We start from the raw sequence: 26983 nt of genomic DNA on the forward strand, positions 1-26983 counted from the left end.
GTGTTTTGAAAGAATTCCTGTGCTCTCGAGCAGAGCCATCTCATTCAAATGACGTCAGCTTAACACTGAGGTTCTTGGTAGGTGTTTGCTCCTAGGCCTCAAACTTTGTGCTTGGGAGTTGTGAAAGCAGTATTAGTTGGGAAGATCCTAACTATTGCAGAAACTTCAAGCAACTGGCCTGAGCTGCGTGTGACTGTTATGAGCCCTTGACTTATCAGGGGACTGCGGAGTCCTCAGGAGTCTTGTCCTTCTTCCTTCGGAATTCCCTCTTCCTATTGCAGAGCTCTCAGTAAAGGCCCCGTCTGAGGAGGAGAGGTGAATTGAGTGAGTAGAATCGATAGTTCTATCTAGCTTCTGAGCTTAAAGGCAGTCGAATGCCAACTAAGTATTTTTCCCCCCAGTATAGAAGAGCAGGGAAGTGGAAGTGGATGATTAAGCTGAGACTGTTGGTAAAATAAAACTTAGGTATCTTGAAAACCAGTGTTCACGAAAACAGATGAAGTCTTGGATTTCGTTGTATGATATGGAGACTGGAATGTGAGAAAAGGAGATTATGAATGTTAGCATAATTACGACATTGCTAATTATAAAAATAAATTATAAAAGAAGTCAGTCCAATGTCTCACAGTTCCTTTTTAGTTAGATGAAAAACTCGCTCAGACTTTCCTTGTCAGGAATTCAACTCAGCAAACGTGCATTGAGCACCAACCATGCCAAGCACTAGGCCCTGGGTGTTCAAAGATGAGTGTGACCCGGCCCCTGCTCCAAAGAGTACTTGATCTAATGGAGAACGGCCATTGTTAATGCCAATTTTATGCACCCAAAGTATTTTTTGGTGATTATATTTGAGGCCCAATGACCAAAAATACCTTCTTTATTAAAATTCTCATATGATTCATTCCTTGTGAGGCCAGGCTTGTGTTACAAAGGCATGACTGTCCACATCACGGGCAAAACCAAATTCTACATGGACTGTAGATCTAAATGTGAAACAATAAAGATACTAGAGGAAAACATAAGAGACTGTCTTCATGACCTCAGGGCAGGCAAAGATTTCTTAAATAGGACACAAAATATGCTAACCATAGACAGAAAAAAAAAGGGCTAATTGGGTGACATTAGAATAAAGAATTTTGATTTATCACATGAAATCATCAAGAAAATGAAGTCTATGGAATGGGAGAAAATTTTGCAATACAAATATTCAACAAAGGACTTGTGTGTAGAACATATAGAGAACTTCTACAAATCAATAAGAAAAAGGTAGATTACCCCATAGAAATATGGGGAATAGACTTGAGTAAGCACTTCATAAAAGAGGATATTGGTTGTCTTGATCAGAGATAGTGACTGGAAGGGAGCAGTAGGGGCTTCTGGAGTTCTGGTTATAATGTTGGTTATGTGGGTATGTTTACATTGTGAAAATCCTTCAAATTATGATGGGTGTACTTTTCTGTATGTATGTTATAATTTCATTGAAAAAGTTTACATAAAAAAAGAAAATGCCTTCTTGTCCATATGAGCAAAATATTTTCAGAGCTTAACATTGACTGTGAAACCTCTCTCATCATGGAGCATTGCCTCTACTATGGAAGCAGAGGGTATGTTGAGAGCATAGGGCTTTGCAGTGTGACTAGGGCGGGTCCAGTTTGTGAAATAGTCCTACATACAGAGTGGTAATGTCTTGGGTTAGCAAAAGGCCTTTGGCTACCAATATCCTGAGAAAGGAGGAGGAAAAGACATTTATGAAGCACTAGAAACAAGCTTGATTATTTTACAATTTTGTGTATGGCTGACCCAGCCTGTAATCCTGCTTAAGCCACCATTGATGGATCATTTATCATGTGTCGGGGCATTGAAGTAGGGACTTTCTGTGCATTAAAACGTTTGACCCTGACCACAACCCTGGGAGGTAGGCACTATTATTATCCAAATTTACAGATGAAGAAACTGAGTCTTAGAGAGATTAAATAACTACAAGTTGCAGCTAGAAAATAGCAGCAAGCTGCCACTGGAGCCCACATCTTTGTGATTGAAAGCCCATCCCCTTGACGTGTCTATTATGTTGCCTTTTTTTGGTAAAACCAATTTTATTTGAGCATAATGAGAAGAATAAAATACTTGTATAATAGATATAATGTTCAAATTTGATGATCAGAAGCACTTTGAAACCAATTTTAAAGTCTGAGATTTGTTGCACTATAGGTTTTTAGGAATTGGAGTTTTCGTTTTCTGTTGTAACATGGTTAGGGATGCCTGGATTGGTGGGGGAGGTTGAGAAATCTTCCAAGAAACAACACAGATTATGATGGGAATGCCCTTGTGTGGGTGACCCATGAGCCCTTCTCAGTGCTTGAGGGACATTTTAATAACCTGAGTAATTGCCTTTGATAGGCAGGCTTTGTTTTCTGCTCATTAATGACTCCCAGGCTAGATTTTATTCCTGTTACTACTAATTCAGATACAGAGATACATAAAATGGATGCTGCCAGCTGATTGCCACATCACTGTCTGCATATCAATGCTCTCCTGCCTGCTTGGGTACCAAGAGGATGAGAGGAGAAGGGAAAGGATATGACGATGATGCCATGATAGCTGAATTTGTTTTAAAAGCCAAATTCTGGTACAGAAACCAGGATTTTGACATATACAAATTATTGACATTTGTGCATGGTTAGGGTTTTGGGATTGCCCTACTTAGCGTATGCATGTCCTCTTTTTCCCTTCTCGTGGTACACAGAGTGCATTGGGTGTGCACTCAGGTACATATTTAATAATTTAAGTTCTTTTGCTCCCGTGGCTAGTTTTTGGTCTGCAGGGCCTTCATGTTTGCAGCCTGTGGAGTGTTTATAGCATCGGAATAACATTACATCGCTAAATGAAATTTGGATTATTTACTTCCAAATGTGTCTCCCCAACAATCCAGTGACTGTGGAAGCAATATATCGGAAAGGCACATGATCTGATTTGAACAGAAATGTATGTGGGTATGGTTTTAGAGCTTTCTGTTTATTAAAAAAAAAAATCTCCCTTCTTTATCCTTGGGGCTAGGTATCCTGCTTTTATTGCTATGGTAATACACAAGAAAGAAACACCAAAAAAGTTGGAATGATTGAAAATGCCCACATCCAAGTTAGCTTAATTTATTTTATTTGAATCTTTCTAGTTATATGGACTTGTTTGACGTACAGGTGCTTATAAGAAACTGGACAGGAGCTCCAGTTGCATTTCTTTTGAAGTGTAGAACTTATAGTTTAGAAGTAGATTCCTCTTCAGGGAATATGTAATTATTTATTAATTTGATTAGCACTGTACATTGTGTCTTGAAGCTATTCAGAGTACTGTAGGAGCATCTGTTGTACCATCACGTGGAGGCTGCTAGATTGTTTCAGAAATAAACCCCAAATGTCTCGACAGCAGCAGTTTGACATAGCTCGATGTAGGCAGTGCCACAGTGCCTCATAGGGGTTCTTTGCCTTGGCTTCGTGTTGGTAAATTGAAACTCTCAAGTACATCCAAGATGTTGTATTTTGGGGATGGTGGTTTTTATTGTCTTGGTTTTCCTCTTTCCTTATTTAATGAATTATGACAACTGTCATTTTCTACCTTCAAACAATAGCATCAGTGATTTTATAAATAGAAAGTCATTTTCCAGGTGGGTTTATGTCTATGCTGGCAACCATTTTATACACATGGCCTCATTTAAATGGCCAGGACTTCGCATGTGTAAATGGGCAAGTTTTCAGACAATTTGAGTAGGCTTTTCAATCTCACCTCTCCATTTCCTGTCTAAACAACTTCTTCCATGTACAGAGAATACTTACGCAACATTGAATAAAACTTCAATGGGAAATTTCTTCCAGGTGACCTCCCTGAGAGGCTGGCCTGTGAAGAAATCTTAAGAAACCCGACCCTGGTGAAATTGCCTCCCTTGAGAATATTACTCAGTGCAGAAACAAGGAACAGAATTCAGTTATTTTTGGTTCTTGAATAAAAGAATTCTATTTCTTTTTGTGTAGGTGTCAGAAAACATTAACCCCCGCAGAAGGTCCAGTCTCACTTGGAAATTGAACTTTTGGTTTCTATAAATTAGGAGAACCTTGGAGAAGAGAATGTTAAATTTATTTTATTTGAACCTCAAGCAACTTGGAATTGGTTCTGCTGTCTGCATATCTTTTATAGATGTGTCTTTTCCAGGGTTGTCTGTCTTTACATTTTATTTTCTGGAGGCCAAGACTGTGATTATCAAATGACCTCCACCTCGGCACCAGCCGAGTGTGGGTGGATAATAATGACTCCTTTCTTCACCTTCCTAGCACTTTTGGAGAAATCAATCAGTAGAAGGCGGGACACCGAAGCCATACAGAAAGCCAAAATCCTTTATTCATCTTGCATGAATGAGAGTGAGTAAGAAAGAAAATATTTACCTCTCTTATTCTTCAGAGTTCTATTAATGTTTAAAGATATTGATTAAGGAAGAAGAGAACTACTGAGAATTAACGTTTAAAGGTGTTGTCTCTGTCATCCTAACAGACATGTTTGTTGGGTACTTTTGGTGTGTCTCAGCATCTTGCATCTGATTGGAATTAGAAGAGACACTTGCCATTTTACCTGATTCGCTTTCTCACGGCCATTGCAGGAAAAAGCCGGTGCCTTTGGGAAGTGTATTAACTTGTTTAGGATGTGGGGCGTTATTTGGTGAGCTAGAAGAGGGCAGTAAAAGATGATGAAAGAGTCTGAAGCATTAATTCACTTTTATTGAGGAGTGATTGGTTTTATTGAGCAGGTTCCTTTAGTTAGGATTGTTCCTTACTCGCACAGAGTATTACCAGTCTGACATCACTCATTGGCTGGGCTCAATGTGATGAGCCCATCTGTTATTGTAGGGAATATCCAGCAGGTTCCCTAGTCAGCTCTCCTGGCAAGAACATCAGGTTTAGACAGTCACATTGAACTGTGAGTCATAGGTAGTTCTATCTCTGTGGTTATGCTCAATCTACCCCACCTTCGCTTAACAGCTGAAATGTTAAGTTGGGGCCTCATGGAAATTTTCTATTGAGAAGATATACTTGCATTCTAGTTTGGTGATCCAGTTTGCAATTCTAACTCTCCCTTCATATTTGCTCCCTTTCAGAAGCGATCGAAAAAGCAGATGCCAAGCCATTGCTACACATCCTGCGGCATTCACCTTTTCGCTGGCCTGTGCTTGAATCTAGTATCGGTCCTGAAGGGGTTTGGTCAGAGAGAAAGTTCAGCCTTCTGCAGACGCTTGCAACCTTTCGTGGTCAATACAGCAATTCTGTGTTCATCCGTTTGTATGTGTCCCCTGATGACAAGGCATCCAACGAACACATCTTGAAGGTATAGTGAGGACTCGTCCACTCTGTTTGTTCAGTCCAAGGTTAGCCTTTTGGGCTAAGTGAAAGAGACTCATACCACCTTAGTGAAATGATAAGGTAAAAATTCTGTTAAACATTAGGATCTAGAATAGTTCCCCCTCCCAGATTTGCAGAATGTAAATCATGAAGGCATTGAGTGAGTTTCAAGTGATCTGTGATCTGGCCCTCAAATATCTACTCTGAGCATGTGTGGGGCACCTAAATTCCGATGGGAGAGAGCTGCAAAGACTTTCTCAGCTCTGCTTTTCTCCTCACCTTCTCGTTCCCCTGACAAAGGAGACAATACGTGTCATGATTTCTTGTCCCCCTTTCGCTAACATCTTCTTGCGTACATGCCTAAAATTCCATTGTAAAGTTCAGTCTGAATCTCTCTTCCTTCCTTTCAAAAGATAAAGCAAAACCTGTTCTGTTCTAAGTGCTTGGTTGCATTTTCTGTTGGGAGAGCAAACATCTCTAACATAAAGGAATGGGCCACGTGGACATCCCTGAGGTAGTTTATTACATTGGTAAAATCAGGCGACTGTCGGAAAACTGCCAATAATGAAAGATTCATCAATGAAACAGCTTGGCAAGAATTCAAATAACATTTCTCAAATTGTTTTGTGTTTTGAGCCTTTTTTTTTGATTCCACAGTTATTTTGACTAATAATGAAAATTTTATTGAACCACTAATTTTTTCCCCCAGTTCTGTCCTTTTTTGAACCAGAAAATATTAATGATATATTGAAATTCAAATCGGAGAAGTATAAAATCTTTAGAGTGTATTACCCTCTCCTGATATTAGTCAACTTTTTTTTTTTTGGTGAAGAAGATTGGCCCTGAACTAACATCTGTTGCCAATCTTCGTCTTTTTGCTTGAGGAAGATTGTCCCTGAGCTAACATTTGTGCCAGTCTTCCTCTATTTTCTATGTGGAACGCCGCCACAGCATGACTTGATGAGCATTGTGTAGGTCTGCGCCGGGGATCCGAACTCGCAAACCCTGGGCTGCCAAAGCAGAGCACTCAAACTTAACCGCTACGCCACTGGGCCAGCCCCATTTAGTCAACTTTTTAAAATCAACATCCCGGAGTTTATTTTTTGATTTATACCAAAGAACTGGCAAATTTTTTCTGTAAAGGACCAGATAGTAAATATTTTATGCTGTGTGGGCCATATGGTCTCTGTCTCAACTAAACTCTGCCATTGTACCTGGGAAAGCAGCTGTAGCCAGTCTGTACATGAATGGGTGTGGCTATGGGGTGGGCTGGCCCGCCAGCTATAGTTTGCCCATCTCTAGTTTAGACAATGGAAATCTCAATAAAAAAATCTTAAGTCACTGAAAGAATTCTCATCTACTAAAGAGAAAATTCTTAGTTCCAGAGATAGCTATATTTCTGTGTTGGATGATGGAACAACAACATGGCACTGAGATGTATTCTCATGCTATCAGGATTAGACATGCTATGCAAGACACAATGATGGTGATGGTCCAATTGACCTCTGTCTCATGTTTATAGATTACTCACTTTAAAAAACTAACAAGCCAGGTTTTAAGACTATCATTCTTAATTCCAGAACTATTATGATATCCTTCCAAACACCTTAAGTGGTGTTTTGAAGTAAGCTAGAGACTATCTTTCAAACTTAAGTTTAAGTTGATGCATTCTATTGAGTGATAGAAGATCTTGATTCACACAACAGATAAGTAATTGCAAAGGGTTACCATTCCATTTTTCACCAATTTCTGGACCTAGTCTGAGAACTGAATTTATTTCTTTAAACATTTTATTATAGAAAGTAATACACACAAAAATAAAAAGAATAGTAGAACAAACTCCCATGTGCTCATCACCCCAGTTTCAACAACCAGCAACTTTCAGCTGTTCTTGTTTCATCTAAACCACTCCTTTTTGGGAGGAGGCTGGAGAATTTTATAGCAAATCCAAAATATAACATCATTGCACTGATAAATACTTCAGTGTTTATCTAATGGAAAGGACTATTGTCACAACTAAAAAAGTAATCATAATTCCACAATTAACATCTAACATCCAGTTAATTTTCAATTTTCTTGATTGTCTCAAACATATCCTTTTAAAAAATTAAACAGGGGGCCGGCCTGGTGGCGCGGCGGTTAAGTGCGCGTGCTCTGCTTCAGCGGCCCGAGGTTCACAAGTTCAGATCCCGGGCGCGCACGGGTGCACCGCCTGTCAAGCCATGCTGTGGCGGCGTCCCGTATAAAGTAGAGGAAGATGGGCACAGATGTTAGCCCAGGGCCAGTCTTCCTCAGCAAAAAAGAGGAGGATTGGCATCAAATGTTAGCTCAGGGCTGGTCTTCCTCACAAAAAAAAAAAAAAAATTAAACAATTGGTCTTTGATTTGGGATCCAAATAGGAATCACAGGTGCATTTGTCTATTTTTATCTGTATGTCTATTTTTATCTACAACATTCTAGATTTGACTGATTTCAGGGTAACCTAATAGCTGATGAGGGAAAATTCTTGTTTATAGGAGAATCACATTTTACAAAATGCAGGAGAAATAATAGAATTAAAGATACCATTTTTAAAATCCCTAATGAAATAAAGGATCAAGGCAACCAGCATCAATAGCTGCTAAAACCATTAGGTGAACGGTTGTTGGGGAAATTCATGATAGAGAGATCAGACTGACATCAAGTGAACCCAAATATCAACGGTAGTAGTGCTAAAAGTGGGACAACCAGATTTTGTGTGCCTCCTGATACCATGCAGGGGGAAGCATTCACTATCATCTGATGTCTTGCTAAAAGAAAAGAAAAGAAAAAAAATGAACTTGGATCTAATCAAGCCTCTAGTTTTTTTTTTTTTATGATTTTATTTATTTATTTATTTCCCCCCCAAAGCCCCAGTAGATAGTTGTATGTCATAGCTGCATATCCTTCTAGTTGCTGTATGTGGGACATGGCCTCAGCATGGCCGGAGAAGCGGTGTGTCGGTGCGCGCCAGGGATCCGAACCTGGGCCACCAGCAGCAGAGCGCACGCACTTAACCGCTAAGCCACGGGGCCGGCCCAAGCCTCTAGTTTTAATACCAGCTTACAGAAAACATGGGGAAGAGGAACATGGTAACTATTTTTTAACAGCTTGCCTTGCACACTTAATATTCAATTAAACTGATCCTAGAAACACTGAACTATCAATAATAGAATACTCTTGGGCCAGCCCTGATGGCCTAGTGGTTAAAGTTCAATGTGCTTTGCTTTGGTGGCCTGGGTTCAGTTCCCAGGCGCGGAACCATACCACTTGTCTGTCAGTAGCCATGCTGTGGCAGTGGCTCACATAGAAGAACTAGAAGGACTTACAACTAGAATATACAACTATGTACTGGGGCTTTGGGGAGGGGAAAAAAAACAGAGGAAGGTTGACAACAAATGTTAGCTCAGGGCGAATCTTTCCCAGCAAAAAAAAAAAAAAAAAAAAAAAGATGTATCTAAGCATGTCTGGTTCAGATAGTATCCAGAAATGCAAAGGAAATTCCCAGGCAGAAAATAGTTACTAGAAAAAAAAATAGAATACTCTCTAAGTATGAGGAGCTACTCGTGTACTTACTACTGCTCCCCTTTGCCAAGATGGCAGCTTGTTCCAAACTGTTGTGTTGAAACCCACTATCCCAGCCCATGTGGCCCCTTCAAGTGTGCTTCTCTGCTGCTGGGGCTCTGGGCCCCTCACTCCCTCTAAGATCCTGCCACTTTCTAGGGATATTGACTGGTCCCTCTGCTCATGAGAAATTTGGACTTCTTTGGCTGCCTAGGAGATCTTCTTTTTGCCCTGGGAGAACTCTCTTACCCTCAACTCTCTTCCCTCAATGTACTTAGACTTCCTTTTCCATCACATTCTATTTTCCTCAATGTTCTTAGCTTTTCTAATCCTACAAACCCATAGGGATAAGAAAAAGGATTCCTTCTGGGAAGGCACAGCACTGTGGGCATACCCTTGTGTGAGCAGGTGGCGCCTTTGAGTGAAGAAAAAAGGCACCTTTCCAATGGGCAGAGGTATCCCCATGCCAAGGACATGCAGTTCGGCAAGCAGGGGTTTCTCAGACCCACACAATGGTCCTCTGTAAAGCTCCCCTGTGGCGAGATGGCACAAGATTTGCCATAGGCTTAAATGGGAGAAAGGAAATACAAAAATATAAGAAACAACAGAAGTTAATGCCCCAAAACATGGCTTGCTACATGTGTTTGGGTTTATTTTATGTACCAAGATAAGAATGAGGATTTAAGGGGGAATAAAAGACTTGAATATATGTGATCCTGAGAGAGTGTTTGGAAGGCCGGGGTTGTCTCAGTATGTGTTACTGAAACAGTGACTTAAAGTCGTCATCACTCAGTGGCCTGCATTTGTCTGACTCTTAGCAAAATCCATAAGGATGACAAGGACAGACTCTCTTGGAAATGAAGTTTTTCATTTCTTTGTTTTTCCTTTTCCTACATCATAATGTATCAGATGTTTCTTTTTGTATTACTACTTTGTTTCCTAACCTGAGGTTTATTGCAGTTGGAGAAAAAAAAATCATATTTCAGTTCAATGTATCAGATTTCCTAAGCACACATTTTATTTTCTACTTGCAACATTCAGATCAGTTGTAAATGCAAGGACTAAAAAAATCTCAAATAACACAGTGTCCTAATGTTGGCCTCTTGAGAAAGTCTTTTGCCTCAAGAGTTTGTATGTTTCTAATGAGATTTAATTGACTGAGCTTATTCCATCTGTTTGGTGTATTTAAAATGTTCCCTAGAAACCATAACAATCTGAAGGTTTAAAAAAGGTCTGGTAACTTTATTGAATCATCTAAACTTTTACAATAAGTGGATTTAACTTTGTTTCATCAGAGAGAAGCTTTGGCTTTCTTGATATTGTCTACACAGTTTCTTATGAGACTGAAGCTCAAAAGATGCTCCAAATCTAATTGAAAGCCAAAGCATCTTAATCATAATATTGTGTTTCATGATCCTGGCTTACTTAATTTTTGGAAGAAATGGTGGTCGATTGGGAATTGCAGTATGATGAAGCCAGGCTGGCTTGTGACTTGGTTGTTTTGGGCCAATTAGAGAATAAGATGGAACACAATAATTTGAGGATTTTAGCAATACAGACAGACAAGATGGATGTTATGAAAACATCTTTTTTCCCCCTTGAAACAATAGCAATGTTTTTCCTTAAATTTTTCATAACATCACTAACTCTTAACTTGGCCTTTATAGAATTTGTTGCATATGGAGGAGATTTTCATGAAAAACTATGATCCTATACAGATTTTATGCATTAAGAAAAGAAAATATTTGAGATTATAGTCAGATGAAGAAGAAACTAGAGGAGATAGATCAAAACAATCTAAAGTCATATAAACTAATGATACAGGCATGTGGGATCCAGTTTTTATTCAGATGCTACTAATTTTTGATTTATTTATATTTTGTATGTTATTAATTTGACAACTTTTTAATGTGTGAATCAGATTTAAATGAGAAAATCTGTTGGGATTAATTTTATTCGATCTTTAAGCAATTGCTGATATTCAAGAAAGAACAGCCATAGATTTAGAGAAGGTTCTGGAACTTTTAGAAAATATTTATTAAATTTATATACAGTTAAGTTCACTTGTTGTGATGCATGTGTCTAGCAGTTTTGACAAATGCATAGAGTCACGTAATCATCACTATAATCAAGAAACAGAATAGTTCCATCACCACCCCAAAATTACCTTGTGTTGCCCCTTTGTAGTCAACCACTTTCTTCACCCCCAAACCCTGTTCTCTATCTCTGTAGTTTTGCCTTTTTCAGAATGTAATTAAAATTCTCCTATGTTGTTGCATGTATCAGTAGTTCACTCTGTTTTATGGCTGAGTAGTATTCCATTGTGTATCATAGTTTGTTTATCCATTTACCAGTTGAGGAACATTTGGATTGTTTCCAGGTTTTGTGAATATGAATAAAGTTACATGCAGGTTTTTGTGTGAGCCTAAGTCTTCATTTCTCTTGGGTAAATATTTGGGAGTGGGATTGCTGGGTCATATGTAAGTGGATAAGAAACCATCAAACTGGTTTCCAGAGTGGTTCTGCCATTTTGCATTCCCACCAGCAATGTATGAGCGATCCAGTTTTTCCACATCCTTCCCATCACTTGGTGTTATCGTTATTTCTTTTTTGCTGTTCTAATAGATGTGTAGTGGTGTTTTATTGTGGGTTTAATTTACATTTTCCTAATGACTGGTAATGTTGAACATCTTTTCATGCACTCATTTTCCATCTGCATATCTTCTTTGGTGAAGTGTCTGTTCAGATCTTTTGCCCACTTTTAAATTGGGTTGTTTGTTTTCTTATTGTTGAGTTTTGAGGGCTCTTTATTTGTTCTGCATAGAAGTCCTTTGTCATATATGTGATTTTCAAATATTTTCCTCCTGTCTATAGCTTGTCTTTTCATTCTTTTAACAGTCTTTCACAGAGCAAAAGTTTTGAATGTTGATAAAGTCCAATTTATTTTTTCTTTTATGAATTGTGATTTTGGTGTCGTGTCTAAGAACTCTTTGTCTAGTCCCAGGTCACAAAGATTTTCCCCTATGTTTTATTCTAAAAGTTTTATAGTTTTAGGTTTTGCATTTAGGTCTATGATCCATTTTTTTTATTGATGTCTTAATAGTTTATAACATTGTAAAATTTTGGTTGTACGTTTTTGTTTGTCAATCACCATATACATGTCTCCCTTCACCCCTTGTGCCCACCTCCCACCCCCCTTGCCCCTGGTAACCCCAATACAGTTCTCTCTGACCGTGTGTTGGTTTATATTCCACATATGAGTGAAATTATGTGGTCTTTGTCTTTCTCTTTCTGGCTTATTTCACTTAACATAATACCCTCCAGGTCCATCCATGTTGTTGCAAATGGGGCAATTTTGTCTTTTTTTAATGGCTGAGAAGTATTCCATTGTATATATATACCACATCTTCTTGATCCAATCATTAGTCGAGGGACACTTGGGTTGTTTCCACTTCTTGGCTATAGTGAATAATGCTGCAATGAACATAGGGGTGCATAAGCCTCTTTGGATTGTTGATTTCAGGTTCGTTGGATAGATTCCCAGTAGTGGGATAGCTGGATCATAGGGTATTTCTATTTTTAATTTTTTGAGGAATCTCCATACCATTTTCCATAGAGACTGCACCAGTTTGCATTCCTACCAGCTATGTATGAGGGTTCCCGTTTCTCCACATCCTCTCCAACATTTGTTGTTTTTTGTCTTGGTGATTATAGCCATTCTAACGGGCGTGAGGTGATATCTTAGTGTTGTTTTGATTTGCATTTCCCTGATAATTAGTGATGTTGAACATCTTTTCATATGCCTATTGGCCATCTGTATATCTTCTTTGTGAAGTGTCTGTTCATTTCCTCTGCCCATTTTTTGATCGGGTTGTTTGCTTTTTGTTGTTCAGTTGTGTGAGTTCTTTATATATTACGGAGACTAACCCCTTTTCAGATAAATGTTTTGCAAATATTTTCTCTCAGCTGGTGGGTTGTCTATTCATTTTGATCCTGATTTTGTTTGTCTTGTAGAAGCTCTTTAACCTGATGAAATCCCACTTGTTTATTTTTTCTTTAGTTTCCCTAGTCTGACTAGGCATGGCATCTGAAAAGATTCCTTCATGACCAATGTCAAATAGTGTGTTACCTATATTTTCTTCTATGAGTTTTTTTTTTTTTTTGTGAAGAGGACAAGCCCTGAGCTAACATTCAATGCCGATCCTCCTCTTTTTTGCTGAGGAAGACTGGCCCTGGGCTAACATCCGTGCCCATCTTCCTCTAGTTTATATGGGACGCCCCCACAGCGTGGCTTAACAAGTGGTGAGTCTGTGCGCACCTGGGATCCGAACCGGCAAACCCCGGGCCGCCGCAGCAAAGAGCGTGCACTTAACTGCTTGCGCCACTGGGCTGGCCCCTTCTATGAGTCTTATAGTTTCAGGTGTCACCCTCAGGTCTTTGATCCATTTTGAGTTAATTTTTGTGAATGGCAACAGCAGATAGTCCACTTTCATTCTTTTGCGTGTGGCTGTCCAGTTTTCCCAGCACCATTTATTTTATTTTATTTTATTTTTTTGTGAGGAAGATCAGCCCTGAGCTAACATCTGCCAATCATCTTCCTTTTTTTTTTTTTTTTTGCTGAGAAAGACGGGTCCTGAGCTAACATCCGTGCCCATCTTCCTCTACTTTATATGGGATGCCACCACAGCATGGTTTGACAAGCGGTGCATTGGTGCGTGCCCGGAATCCGAACAGGTGAACCCTGGGCCGCCACAGCAGAGCACGTGCACTTAACTGCTTGCGCCGCCGGGCCGGCCCCCCAGCACCATTTATTGAAGAGACTTTCCTTTCTTCATTGTATGTTCTTAGCTCCTTTGTCGAAAATTAGCTGTCCGTATATGTGTGGTTTTATTTCTGAGGTTTCAATTCTGTTCCATTGATCTGTGTGTCTGTTTTTGTACCAGTACCATGCTGTTTTGATTACTGTTGCTTTGTAGTATGTTTTGAAGTCAAGGATTGTGATGCCTCCAGCTTTGTTCTTTTTTCTTAGGATTGCTTTAGCTATTCGGGGTCTTTTGTTGCCCCATATGAATTTTAGTATTCTTTTTTCTATTTCCGTGAAGAATGTCATTGGGATTCTGATTGGGATTGCATTGAATCTGTAGATTGCTTTAGGTAATATAGACATTTTAACTATGTTTATTCTTCCAATCCATATGCATGGGATATCTTTCCATTTCTTTATGTCATTACTGATTTCTTTCAATAATATCTTGTAGTTTTCATTGTATAGGTCTTTCACTTCCTTGGTAAGATTTATTCCTAGATATTTTATTCTTTTTGATGCAATTGTAAACGGTATTATCATTTTGAGCTTTCTTTCTGTTAGTTCGTTATTACCATACAGAAATGCAACTGATTTTTGTAGGTTGATTTCTTACCCTGCAACTTTGCTGTAGTTGTTGATTATTTCTAATAGTTTTCCAATGGATCCTTTAGGGTTTTCTACATATAAAATCATATCGTCTGCAAATAGTGAGAGTTTCACTTCTTCATTGCCTATTTGGATTCCTTTTATTCCTTTTTCTTGCCTAAGTGCTCTGGTCAAAACCTCTAGTACTGTGTTGAATAAGAGTGGCAAGACTGGGCACCCTTGTCTTGTTCCTGTTCTCAGAGGAATGGCTTTCAAACTTTGCCCGTTGAGTATGATGTTGGCTGTGGGTTTGTAATAAATAGCCTGTATTATGTTACTATGATCTATTTTGAGTTAATTTTTATATAAGTGTGAGGTATGGCTGGAGATTATTTTTTTTGCATATGGTTGTCCAGTTGTTCTAGCACGTTCTTTGAACAGACTATCTTCTTCCCTTTGATTGCCTTTAAGTTGCTGAATGTTTTAATTCAAGAAATTATGCTAGACTTTTCCATAATAATAATCCTAATTATTTAGCTGTCTGATTATTTTTTGCATTTTTATCACCTATCCTAAACTTTCCAGAGAGAGTTCTAAAATTTGCAAAGATTTCTCAAAACAAAATTATCATTTAATTCCTTTCAAATAAAAAAAATCAATGCAACACAGTATTTTAGGGATAGGGAGGTGGAAAACCTCATTAATCGACTCCATCCAGATTGGCATTTTGCAAAATGCTGCAATGAGAAGAATACTGGATCTGGCGATAGGAGACAATGATTCTCCTCTGAGCTCTGCCCAGCCATGTTAGCTTGGGAAAGTCATATCACTTCTCTGGCTGTTGTTTCTCTACCCATCAAATAAGGGGGAAAACCAGATCATCTCTAAGACCTATTCCAAATCAAACAGCTTTGATGCTATTCAGTACTGGATAGAACCTCAAAAGGGTTAGAAACCATAAATGAGGGAAGCAGGGGTGGGTCTGATACTTTATAATATCTATCATTGTTGAAGTGCTTATTTACATGTAGCTCTGAATGCAGTGAATTGTTTTTGTGATGGTGACACAAGCTCAAAATATGGCTGGGATGCAGATCTCATGACTCTTGTTGACATGGTACATAAGAATTTACAGTGCAAACAGAATGCTTTCTGTTTTTGTTTCAACAGCTGGACCAAGCAACGCTCTCCCTAGCCGTGAGGGAAGACTACCTTGATAATAGCACAGAAGCCAAGTCTGTAAGTTTTACTCATATTCAAGTCTGTGCCTTATCAGCCTGTTGTTTGGTTCATAAGTTATTCTAAAACCCCTGACTCATTGCTGGAAATGAGCAGTGTGGCTATTTGATGATCATATTCCCAATGCAGGAAGCAAAGGCCTTTTATTCAGGCCGATAAACGGCACTCCCTATGTTCTGGAAGTCTGGGCATCAAGGCTGTACACGTCCCCGTGCTCAGCGCCCTCATGATTGAGCTGGGGAGACAGCACACCCAAATGAGGTAACCAAGAAATGAGCTTGTAGCTATTCCTCAGAAGTGCAGAGAGCTCACTATGCATCGTAGAAGTACAGTGTGGGGAGGGATACCCAGTCGACCAATGGTTCTCAAGTTGTACTGCTTAAGAATCACCTGGGAAGCTTCTAATAAATGTTGATTCTTGGGCAGCAGCCCTGGAGAGTCCGATTTAGTAGACTTGAAGTGGGGCCCAGGAATTTGCTTTAACAGGTGCCCCAGGTTAATGTAAGGTTAAAGAGAACCAGGTGGGATCAATCAGGTTAGATTTCTTGGGTTGGCTTGGAAACCTAGTAGTTTCCTGGAGATTGGATTAGAGCTGGTTCATTCCTGACCCTTTCAGTTCATTCTGGAAACTTTGTTGAACTTCCAAAGGAGCATCAGACCCAGGTCACCCTCGACCAGGGAGCTCTCTGGTTTCTAGCCCAGCCTGAGAATGTAGGAACTTGGAGTGCTGGCTCACAATGGAAGTCCCTAAACCCTATATCTGGAAGGCTCTGGAGGGCAGGAAGCTAGCCAAGATGCTAGGCAACTTTCACCTGGTGCCTGCTTTGTATCCTTATTGCCCTAGGTCAGACCCTTGTTAATTTGTGACTTGACTACAGCAAGTAGCCTTTTAACTGTTATCTCCTCCCCATCGTTCATTGCCTCCTTAGCACCTTTTGACAAGTTCTCTTTTTTTTTTGTGAGGAAGATCAGCCCTGTGCTAACATCTGCCAATCCTCCTCTTTTTTTTGCTGAGGAAGACTGGCCCTGGGCTCACATCTGTGCCCATCTTCCTCTACTTTATATGGGACGCCACTACAGCATGGCTTGCCAAGCGGTGCGTCGGTGTGCTCCCGGGATCCGAACCGGCGAACCCCGGGCCGCCGCAGCGGAGCGCGCACACTTAACCGCTTGCGCCACCGGGCCGCCCCGACAAGTTCTCTTCTTTTTTTGTGTGTGTGTGTGTGTGTGTGAGGAAGATCAGCCCTGAGCTAACATCCATGCTAATCCTCCTCTTTTTTGCTGAGGAAGACCAGCTCTGAGCTAACATCTATTGCCAATCCTCCTCCTTTTTCCCCCCAAAGCCCCAGCAGATAGTTGTATGTCATAGTTGCACATCCTTCTAGTTGCTGTATGTCGGACGCAGCCTCAGCATGGCCGGAGAAGCGGTGTGTCGGTGCGTGCCAGGGATCTGAACCCCGGGCTGCCAGTAGCGGAGCGCACACACTTAACCGCTAAGCCACGGGGCCGGCCCTAAGTTCTCTTCTTAAAGCACAGCTCTCAGCATACTTTTGCTCATAAGTTAGGGTCTAAATTCCTTAGAGGGAGTTCAAGGCCTCTTCATGACCTGATCCCAAATCACTTTTGCTGTCTCTGCTACTTTTATTCTCCTCCCCACAAAGGCAGCTCGCACACCTCCCAGGGGGACTCCTCACTGCTCCCGAACCTGTCTCCTTCAAATGCTACGTCCCAGACTTCTCCAGGCTGGAATTCTCCAGCTCTTGAGTTTCCAAGCACTTAGGAGCTTTATTAAGGAACTTATTTTTGTCTCTCTAATGTTACAGTTAGTAATTACATGTTTATCTCTCTTACTGGATTACACACTGAGAACCAGACTCAAGCATTATTTAATTTTTCATCTGTACCCCTCCATATGCACAGAATGCCTAGTGAGACATCTTGCATATGTATTGGTAGAATACATATTTTTTAAATTGAACTAGGAATTGCAAAGCATTGTTTCTAATTAAGACTATTTTCAAAGTTTGCTTACTGAGTCAAGAAATATTAAGGGCCCACTATATGCCAAGCACTGTATAGGTCTCGAGGTCATGATCATAGTAAGAATAGCTTACAGAATCAAGGTGTACATTAGGAGATCTTATTCCCATAGCATAACTATGAGATAATTTAATACCTGGTGTATTGAGTTCTCACAAATATATCTGAAAGGAGAGGTGACCCCCAACGAGATTCCTCAATTTACACGAAGTAAAGTCCCCCCTCTAGTGACATATGAATTGCCTGAAAATGGGTTTATGAACATGCAAGGAGGAAATTTGATATTTACTATTTGCTAGGTTTCTCTTCATTCCTCTCTTCTTTCCCTTCTTTTTTCCCTGAGCCTAGTGAGGAGAACTTTGCAAAATCCATACAAAACTGAAAGGCATAGGGCTGCAATCGTTGTTCTTTTATTTCTTAGCGTGAAGGTGGGTAAATTGAGCTGGAAGAGAGTAAATCACAGTTCCCAGCAGTCTTCATGGATCATGCCTCATGCTTTTAGCAACAGTTCTTTCCCATTATTTTATTAAAGTCCCACTTGCCTGGAAAGAGGAGTCTGACCTTTAACTTTCTATTCTGGGCTTGTTTGGAGACGTTTCCTGTGTCCATAATATCACTGGTTGCCAGAAAACTACTTCTCTTGATCCTTGGTGGTTGGACATCTCTATTTCTCATTGGAAACAGTACCCAAGTAGCCATCACTTTTCTTTCTCCCAAGGTGGTAGATGGGAGGTTGGTGTTGCATAATGCCTGTAGCATACTTTGAGTACAGAGTGGAAATGAAGGGCATTTACTTCCACCTGCTGTTTCGGCTCTTCCATGTTCCTGAAACATACTTCCTCATAGGCTGTTGCCATGGTCACTTGCTTCTTCATCTCTTACAGTATCGAGATGCCCTTTATAAGTTCATGGTGGATACTGCTGTGATTTTGGGAGCTAATAGCTCCCGAGCGGAGCATGACATGAAGTCAGTGCTTAGGTTGGAAATTAAGATAGCTGAGGTAAGTCTTAATCTAAAATCTCTTTCTTTGCTTTTCTTTATTTTAAACACAGTATATCCTGAATGCAAATATATATAAAATAGCATGCTGTGGTATTGTCCTTTGGGTCCAAGGTAGAACTAATGGCATCCTCTCTGAGAAGTAACAGGAAGAAGAACCATGACAGAAAGAAGAGCTCTTCATTCCTTCTACTTCTCTAGTTGGAGCCCATTCAGTGTTCATATGCTGCTCAGCTGTGGCCAAAGAACAGCATCAGGGAGACCCTCTGATTATATTTTCTAGAGAAACTTCTGTGTGGCTCCAACAGAAGAATAGATATTTAATAAATCCTTATTGATTTGGCTTGAGTGGAGGGTTATTTTTAATCTAGTCTACTCTTTACACCATTCCCACTCAGGGTCAGTCTGACCTAAGATTGGGGCTTAGGGAAATCTGACCCCCCATATTGGATATACAGTTTGATATCGAAAGTGTATAGGACATGCTGGTAAGCATTTTTAGCTGCCTTTCTAGTGCTGCTTTGTATCTAACCCTGTTTTTCATTCTTTTCTTGCCCCCCTTTAACAAATGTCTTTGTGTCATATACTGTGTTCTATGTAAATCACCTCAAATTCTTTCAGGCTCATGGTGGAGACAAAAAGGTATAAGAACAAACTTGAAGGAGAATAATGAGAAATCCTAAATGATTAGCTTTGTTCATAGAAAAACATTTTTTTCTAGAAGAACCAAAGTGTAAAATCCCTGTACATTCCCAGGACCAGAGGGAACAAATATAGTGAGATCTGCTTGTTGGAGAGACCTTGTAGTGGAAAAAAGAAAAAGAGATACTTTTGTCAAGAAACTCTTGCATATAGCTTGGTAGTCTTTTATAACAGATATGGGTAAAAATCCTGAAGTGCTTGCGAGTCCAAGTGTTGCTTGGTTTTGTGTTTGGTAAGGTGGTAGTGGGGTGTTGAGGTATGGAGTTGGGGTGATGGATAAGGGTCAGGAAGAATTAGTCTCTCTCAGCTGCAGTGATGTACACGTGTACCTCTCTCCAAAGCACTTGCAGTGCAAAAAGTTCATTCTTGTGTGTCACCTGTGAAGACTGTTGCAGATGTTCTGGAGTCAAAGACTATTCCTCTAAGCCATGTCTAGAGGCCATCTGGATTCCCTTCCCAGGCAAATAGGAGACCCAGAGCTCTAACTTGGACTGAAGCTCTGATACACTGGGGAAGGTCTTGCCCTGAGCCAGGGATTTGGACCAAAAGGGAACTAAGAACAGCTGGGCTGAGGCAAGACAGGGAATTGTCAAGAGGCTAAATGAAGTGACAAATCCATGGGATGGGGAGGAGTAGCTGGCAGAGTGCTGAAAACAGCTTGGAGGCCAAAGGGTTCCAACCTGGGGCTGCGAGCCTCAGTAGAGGGAGGAGGAGTGTGGACATTCTCTGAGGCAATGATTCAAATAGAGCCAGGGAGCTGTGTGTAAGATACATGAAGATACACCCTGTGGAGGGTGAGGAGGGAGAAGCTAAGGGCACCAAAGCATTTAGAAAAGAAGGGACAGATGTCTGCCACTCAGTCCCCTGTGACTTTGCCTTGAAAAATTCATGGTGCATGGATTTTTGGCCAGCTAGTGATGCTCATCTCCATCTCTTACACCCCAGGTCACTGGGGACATTCAAAATTAGTGGGACACAGAGTCCTAGGGAAACTTCTGAGGCTTCCCTGGGGAGGCAGGATAGCCTAGCTGAGCACAAATAAGTTGTAAATACAGCCATGGAAGTTGCATTAACTGATCCCAGCTAGAGAGATGTGTACACAAGGGGAGGTCTTGTTGATGGAGTGGCCCTTGTGATTGGAGCCAAGTGGAGTTTAATTGGAAAGGCTTGACAGAGAAAATGAATCTAGGCAAAGTCTTGAATCATAGTTTGAACCATGGGGGTGATGGGGGTGCAAGGGTAGGAGAGGCCTGTGGGAGGTTGAGGGTGACACGTTTAATGCAAGGGAATCAGATGATGGACGGCCTTAAGGCAAAATCATGATAAGGTTCAGGGGTGGGTGTGGGGAGCTACTGCTTGTCCACGGAAATGATTAAGATGGCCCATGAGGAAGATGATCACTGCTGCTCTTCTTAGATTATATTAAACACGGCGGAGGCTAGAAGCTTCAATTTGGTGTTGGCAAAATGGCCAAGAGCGTGCATATTGGGAATGGAAAGAGTGTGAAGAGTCAGGGCTGGAGATGTAGACTTGGAAATATGTGTCTAGGAGGTAACTGAACCCATACTCCCCAGCAATGGGGCCAGGAGAATGTCAAGGCCAGAGAAACCAGGGGGAAGAGGGGAAGTGAGGGAATGAACTGTTGACAGAATGATCATGGGTGGTGGTGGTGTCCAGATAGTTTAGTGCTTTTCCCCGAAAATGTGCCCACGGGGATGAAGGGGTAGTCTGTGGCTCATGAAACATTGAGGTCATTATGTGGACACCACAGGTGAAGGTGGGATGTTTGTCTCAATTATCCAACCTCAGTTTGGCTGTCAAAACTGGGCCAGTAATAGATTTTGTCCATCCACATTATAGGTGAGGAAGGGACTCCTGGTGGTTATTTTTGTACTGAGTACAATGTTTCATACTGAACAGGGTAAGAAAGTTTCTTTTTATTTTCTTAATCTTGCCTAAAGTGATGTCTTTCTTTTCTCTCTCCCGGGTTCAGCACCACACCAAATTCTTGAAAAACTTTGATACTATGCAGATATTTTGGCACATGTAGAAAGTAGTCATGCAGTAAGAAATGGTTCATTTGAAAAAATAACCAAAATGTCTTTCCAACAGATAATGATTCCACATGAAAACCGAACCAGTGAGGCCATGTACAACAAAATGAACATTTCCCAACTGAGTGCTATGATTCCCCAGGTCAGTGAAAACGATCCAGGAAAGTTTATTTTAACTGATCGTTTTACAAGTGATCGTATTTCATATGTGTGTAAATTTTTGCCTTGTAAAACCTACTGTCTTTTTGGTTATCATCATCTTTGTCAATCATCACATAAAATTTCCCTTGTCTGTGCATCAGGATGCTTTCTGTTATACAGAACAAAAAACCTTTCTAAGAGTGGCTTAAAAACTTAAAGCCCGTTTTCTTACGTGACAAAAGTCTAGACATAGGTGGCTGTTGCTGTTGGTTTAGCTGTTTAACAATGTTGTCAAAGACAAGTTCTTTCTTTCCACTCCACTCTCTTTAGTGTGTTGGCTTTTTGACCTTATGTTTGATAACTCAGGGTTGCAAAGTGGCTACCACAGCTTCATATTATCACATCTGTTATCAGGGCAGCAAGAAGGGGGAGAAGTCAGTGATGGCCATGTCTAACTCTTTTACCAGGAAAAACCAAAGCCTTTCCAGAATATCCCCAGATGTCTTCCCTTTATTTCTTATTGAGTAGAATTAGGGCACATGTCCATGTCTACCTACAGGGGAGGCTGGGCAAGTGAGTAACCGGTTTTCCACAGTGCAGGCAGGCAAGGGAGAAAAGAAAAAAAGAAAAAGGTTGGAAATGACTTTTGGGGTAGCCAATTAAAAATGATGCCCTGAAGAGGAGACACATGTTACTTTTTGTTGCTTCTTGTTTCCCCCTGCGTAAGAAAGGTTGTGCCAGAGGGAAGATCGGTAATGTACTAGGGCATCTGTGTCTGTGTGGACGTGAGAGTGAATGAGTGTGGGAGCGAGGGAGAGTCCAGGGAGGAAAGGGGGGGTGATGGGAGTGCAGGAGGGAGGGAGAGTGCAAGAAGGAGGGGAGGAAGGGAGAGAGGGGGAGAGCATAGGATGGAGGAGGAGTACAGGAATAGGGGGAGAGAATGAAGGAGGGGAGAGTTGAGGAGGGAGAGTGCTAGAGGGCAGGGGAGCGAGCGTGCATGTTACCGGGTGAGTGTGTGTGTGTTGTCCCTGTGCAGACGGTACAGAACATACGTTCCATTTATGGTTCAGACAGTAAGTCTGGGTGGCAGTGATCAGGTGTTTATTTTCTAGATTTGAGCAGTTGCATCTTTAATTATTTGGTCTGAAATCCTAGGCAATGGATTATGTTCAACCGACTCTATTTGCCTTTCTCCTTTCTTGCTGCTTAACAGAGGTTCTTACACTGTTTTTCTCTCCTCAGTTTGACTGGCTGGGCTACATCAAGAAGGTCATCGATGCCAGACTCTACCCTGAACTGAAAGACATTGGCCCCTCAGAGAATGTGGTGGTCCGTGTCCCACAGTACTTTAAGGATTTATTTAGGATATTGGGCTCTGAGAGGAAGAAGTAAGAGCTTTCTTGTGCGTTTTACTGCGACTTTTGTTTTTCTTTTTAAATTGTAAGGCCTTCTCTCTCACCTTCTTTGAAAACTGTTTTTAAAGAAAGTTACATCAAGAGTCTTAGGAAGAATTGTGGCACCCATTGTGCCAAATTGGCCAAAACCTTCCTCTGGTGTAATTTACTTGCTGTGATGACAACAGATACACAATGTTTTTGCCCCTTATTTCTGGTCTTTCTCCATACTTTTCTCTCTGAAAGCCTAAATTGTTTATTAGTTTTTGGAACTAGTTATAATGTTATTTTTCTAAGATTTGTCTATGAACATCTTTTTTTTTTTCCAGTTCATTTTTGGTCTTTTGCTGCTTTTTTCTTTCTGATTTCTTTTTAGCCAATAAGTCACTGTGGCCAAAAAAGTATTTATATTGAAAAGACATAGGACCACTGTGAAAGCTGTAGAAAAATAGCAGTGATGAAACAACTTCAGGAACTGTCAGGTTTTTCTTATTTTAAAGAAAGTTTTAGAATTTGTTGCTTTGCTACTTTAGCACTATAAAACAGGGAAATCCTAAAAATGCCCGGGAAAAAGAATTGGGCATCTTCATAAAGCCATTCAGATTTGATTACAGAAAATGAAGCAAAGAGAGGTCAACTAGTTTACAAAAGATAATTTACTAGGCTAATTGCCAGGCTGTGATTAAAAATCATATATATTTTTTGGACTTAGACAAGGCTTTGTTGCCAGGAGTTATGAAAAAAAAAAAAAAAGGTACCTGCAAAAGTCCTAGGAATAAAATTGAGCATCCATCCCCACCTACGGAAACAGCCACCTTTGAAGAGCTGCTGTTCTTTTTAAGATGATATCGTCTTATAATAAAAGCAATATGTGTTCATTGAGGAAAGCATACAGAAAAATAAGCATACAGAAAAGGGAGAGAAGAAACAATACTAAATTCACTTAAAGTTCTGCCATTTAGAGATAAGTAGTGACTCTTTGAAAAGTTTCTAAGTGAAAATGGAATCTAGAGATAGGTAAGTGTATGTGTGGGGTAGAGCCTTGCTATTCAAAGTGTGCTCCATGGATCAGTAATGCCAGCAGCACCCCCTTGGGCCCTTGGCAAAAATACAGATTCCGAGGCTTCTACTCTATAGAGGCCAATACAGTAGATCTGGGGTGGGGCCCAGGAAGCTGTATTTATTTTTTATAATTTTATTTATTTATTTTTTTCCCCCAAAGCCCCAGTAGATAGTTGTATGTCATAGCTGCACATCCTTCTAGTTGCTGTATGTGGGACGCGGCCTCAGCATGGCTGGAGAAGCGGTGCGTCAGTGCGTGCCCAGGATCCGAACCCCGGGCCGCCAGCAGTGGAGCGCATGCACTTAACTGCTAAGCCACGGGGCCGGCCCGTGGGAAGCTATGTTTTAACAAGCACCCCAGGAGAGTCTTATGATTAGCTTTTATGAGGACTCACTGCATTAGAAGACTTACTCATACATACCCTAGCTCTGAAATACTATAAAAATATGACCCAAATGATCTTTTTCTTCTCGTATGCCGTTGAGTTACTCAGCACATTTTAAACTTTGGTGGTAACTTCTGTTGAAAGGTGGAGTTTGCCATGCTATCTATGCATTCTTCGGCGCCTGAGTTGGTTTCTTCTAGTGTCTGTGTAAACTTCAGTTGTAAATTAGTAGGTAATTTTGGAAATGGTATTAATTTTATTTCCAAAAAAGTGTAATTTACAACCAGGGCATAGATTGGGCCTTGGTTTACTGTATTAGAAAAATCATCTCTATGGTGATGATTATACTTGAGAATTGCAGGACCTGTCATAACAAAACGGACCAAGAAAGACTGCGATTGGAGGGAGATTTTGATCTGGTTCTTGTCAAAATGATAACTTGGACAAATGTAAACATAGTGAACAACAGTGGGAGAAAATATAAATAGAAAAATTACCCCCAGACATTATGTACATATGAAACTTCATTTTTAAATAAAGACAAAAAACAAATCTCTTTCACATAGTTTACTCCTCAGCAACCCATTCATCAAAAACAACTTGTATTTTGTGTGTTCTTATGAGATTTCAAGGCCCTGTATACATCTTGAGAAGATTGATAACACTTTACTTGCATAGCACAGTAAGTTTTTTTATACTGCTAATCATATTTGATCCTCACTTTTGTGGCATTACAAGGGCAGTCAAGGAAACGTCCCCTTGGGTGCCCCTAGTTACTGTATTAGTCAGGACCTGCCAATTGCTGTAACAAGCACCTCTAAACTCTCATTGGCTCACACGATAAAAATTGTACTCTCTGCTCATAGAGCAGTTGAACACGGGTGTTCCTGTAAGGTGGCTTTCCTCAAAGTAGTGACCCAGGAACCCAGGCTCCTTCTGTCTTGTGGCTCTGCCCTCTGGGTTTTTGGAATCCTCTCCATTCAGCTGGTAGATGGAGAAAGAGAGAAAGTGGCGGATTGCACAGAACATTTTTGTAGGAAGGCCTAGAAGTGGTGTATGTCACTTCTACTTACATTCCATTGGCCAGAACTCAGTCACATAACTCATTTAACTACAAGAGAGGCTGGGAAATATAGTCTAGCTGTGTGCTCAGGAAGAAAATATCAAAGAACTTATCCAGTTTTCTTGAAATGACCTTTTCTTGTTCACTCCCTCCTCCCACCCATGACACAGTGAGCACCTGATGGCAGGCACTCTTGTAATTGCTTTTGTAACTTCAAGGCCTAGCACAGTACTTCTTATATAGTAGATGCTTCCTAAAAATTTCTAGAAGTTAACCAGATGCCCTATAATCACTATCCAGGAGGTGACATATGAGCAGAACCCCAAAGGATTAAGGAGGAGTTTTCCCGATAGGAGAGAGTGGTAAAAAGGGGACGTTGAGTGCGTTGGGTGATGGACTAGCATGAACCTGGATGTTACCTTTGAGGCAGGAGTCCAGAGAGCTGGGGAGGCTTTGAGGGGCCTGTTTGGCTCAGGATGCGTAGAGGAAAAGCTTCAGCTTATTGTTTACAGCACCCTCCCACCTCTCCCCTAGAGGCACCATTGAAGAAACAGTCAGCCAATCCTTCTCAAGTTGGGTGTCTCTGCTGCGCCTCTGTTCGGAGAATCTGCCTCTGGAAACTGCACTTGGGTCACGATGGTGTTAACCACCATTATGGTTAACAGTTATTTTTGATTCTTACAATAACTATATGTTGTTCCCATTTTACAGATGAAGAAGCCGAGGTTAAGTGACTTGCCCAAGGACACACCTCTAAGAGGAGGCAGAGCTGAGATTCTAAACCAGGTCACCCTCATTCTATGTCTCGTCTCTTTTCCGTACATGTCCCTGTAATGGAAAAGAGAGACGTTTCAGGCACTTCACTGCTGTTTTTGGAGATAGACAATGCTCCTACCATTTTCAGGGTTCCAAAGCCATCCTGGGTGGTATCAGCTGCTCATTTCTGGACTGCTGCTTCCCCCTTTATGTCACGAGCCCCCTGCCAGCCTGGTGGGATTAGGCCTCTCTTGCTAACTGAGTGGCTGAGGGGGCAGTGGTGCTGACTCTCTGGCAGGTAGTGAATGGCACTAGAGCGCTGAGATCCCCCAGAGGTGGTGCTGGAGACCGCGTTGGACCTTGCAGTTCAAGGGAGTAGGTGGCCAGGGCAGGGCCATGCGGGGGCCCGGGCTGGAGGCTGCCTAGGGGGAAAAGGAGTTGGTGTTCAAAGTGGAAAGGGAGTGGGGTGCAGTGATGTACTGCGTCCCTCAAGTAATGTACATTTCGTCCCAGCTCCATGTTGAGTGATCTCATGTGGATAGCTTGAAATCAACTCTGGTGGGAGCGTTTACACCATGGGAACTGGCAAATGCTACAAATCAAGTTTTTTTCTTGGCAAACCAGTTGTGAAACATTTGCTAGCACGTTGCTGGGTGAGGGACGCTGCAGACTTCCCTCCCTTTCTGCGCCCCTCAGCTCTCCTCCCCACTCCTGACTTGAGGCTGCCCCAGACACTCACCATCTAATTTGATCTGAGGAGCAAGAATGGGAGAGGGAGAGGCTGATAAAGGATGGGG

The 26983-nt window shown here is 41.1% G+C and overlaps 1 protein-coding gene across 2 annotated transcripts in view; it reads left to right on the top strand.

Annotated features, from left to right (window-relative positions):
• The window catches only part of PHEX (phosphate regulating endopeptidase X-linked), a 184677-nt gene that overhangs the window by 31782 nt on the left and 125912 nt on the right, over nt 1-26983 (top strand). For both annotated transcript variants that reach the window (XM_058535572.1, XM_058535573.1), the window contains exons 4-9: nt 4317-4403; nt 5135-5361; nt 15520-15588; nt 18513-18629; nt 21443-21526; nt 22768-22913. In XM_058535572.1, coding sequence (XP_058391555.1) covers nt 4317-4403; nt 5135-5361; nt 15520-15588; nt 18513-18629; nt 21443-21526; nt 22768-22913 — 730 coding nt within the window. The remainder of the gene's footprint in view (nt 1-4316; nt 4404-5134; nt 5362-15519; nt 15589-18512; nt 18630-21442; nt 21527-22767; nt 22914-26983) is intronic.

Source organism: Diceros bicornis, chromosome X (assembly GCF_020826845.1).
Source record: "Diceros bicornis minor isolate mBicDic1 chromosome X, mDicBic1.mat.cur, whole genome shotgun sequence".
NCBI lineage: Eukaryota > Metazoa > Chordata > Mammalia > Perissodactyla > Rhinocerotidae > Diceros > Diceros bicornis.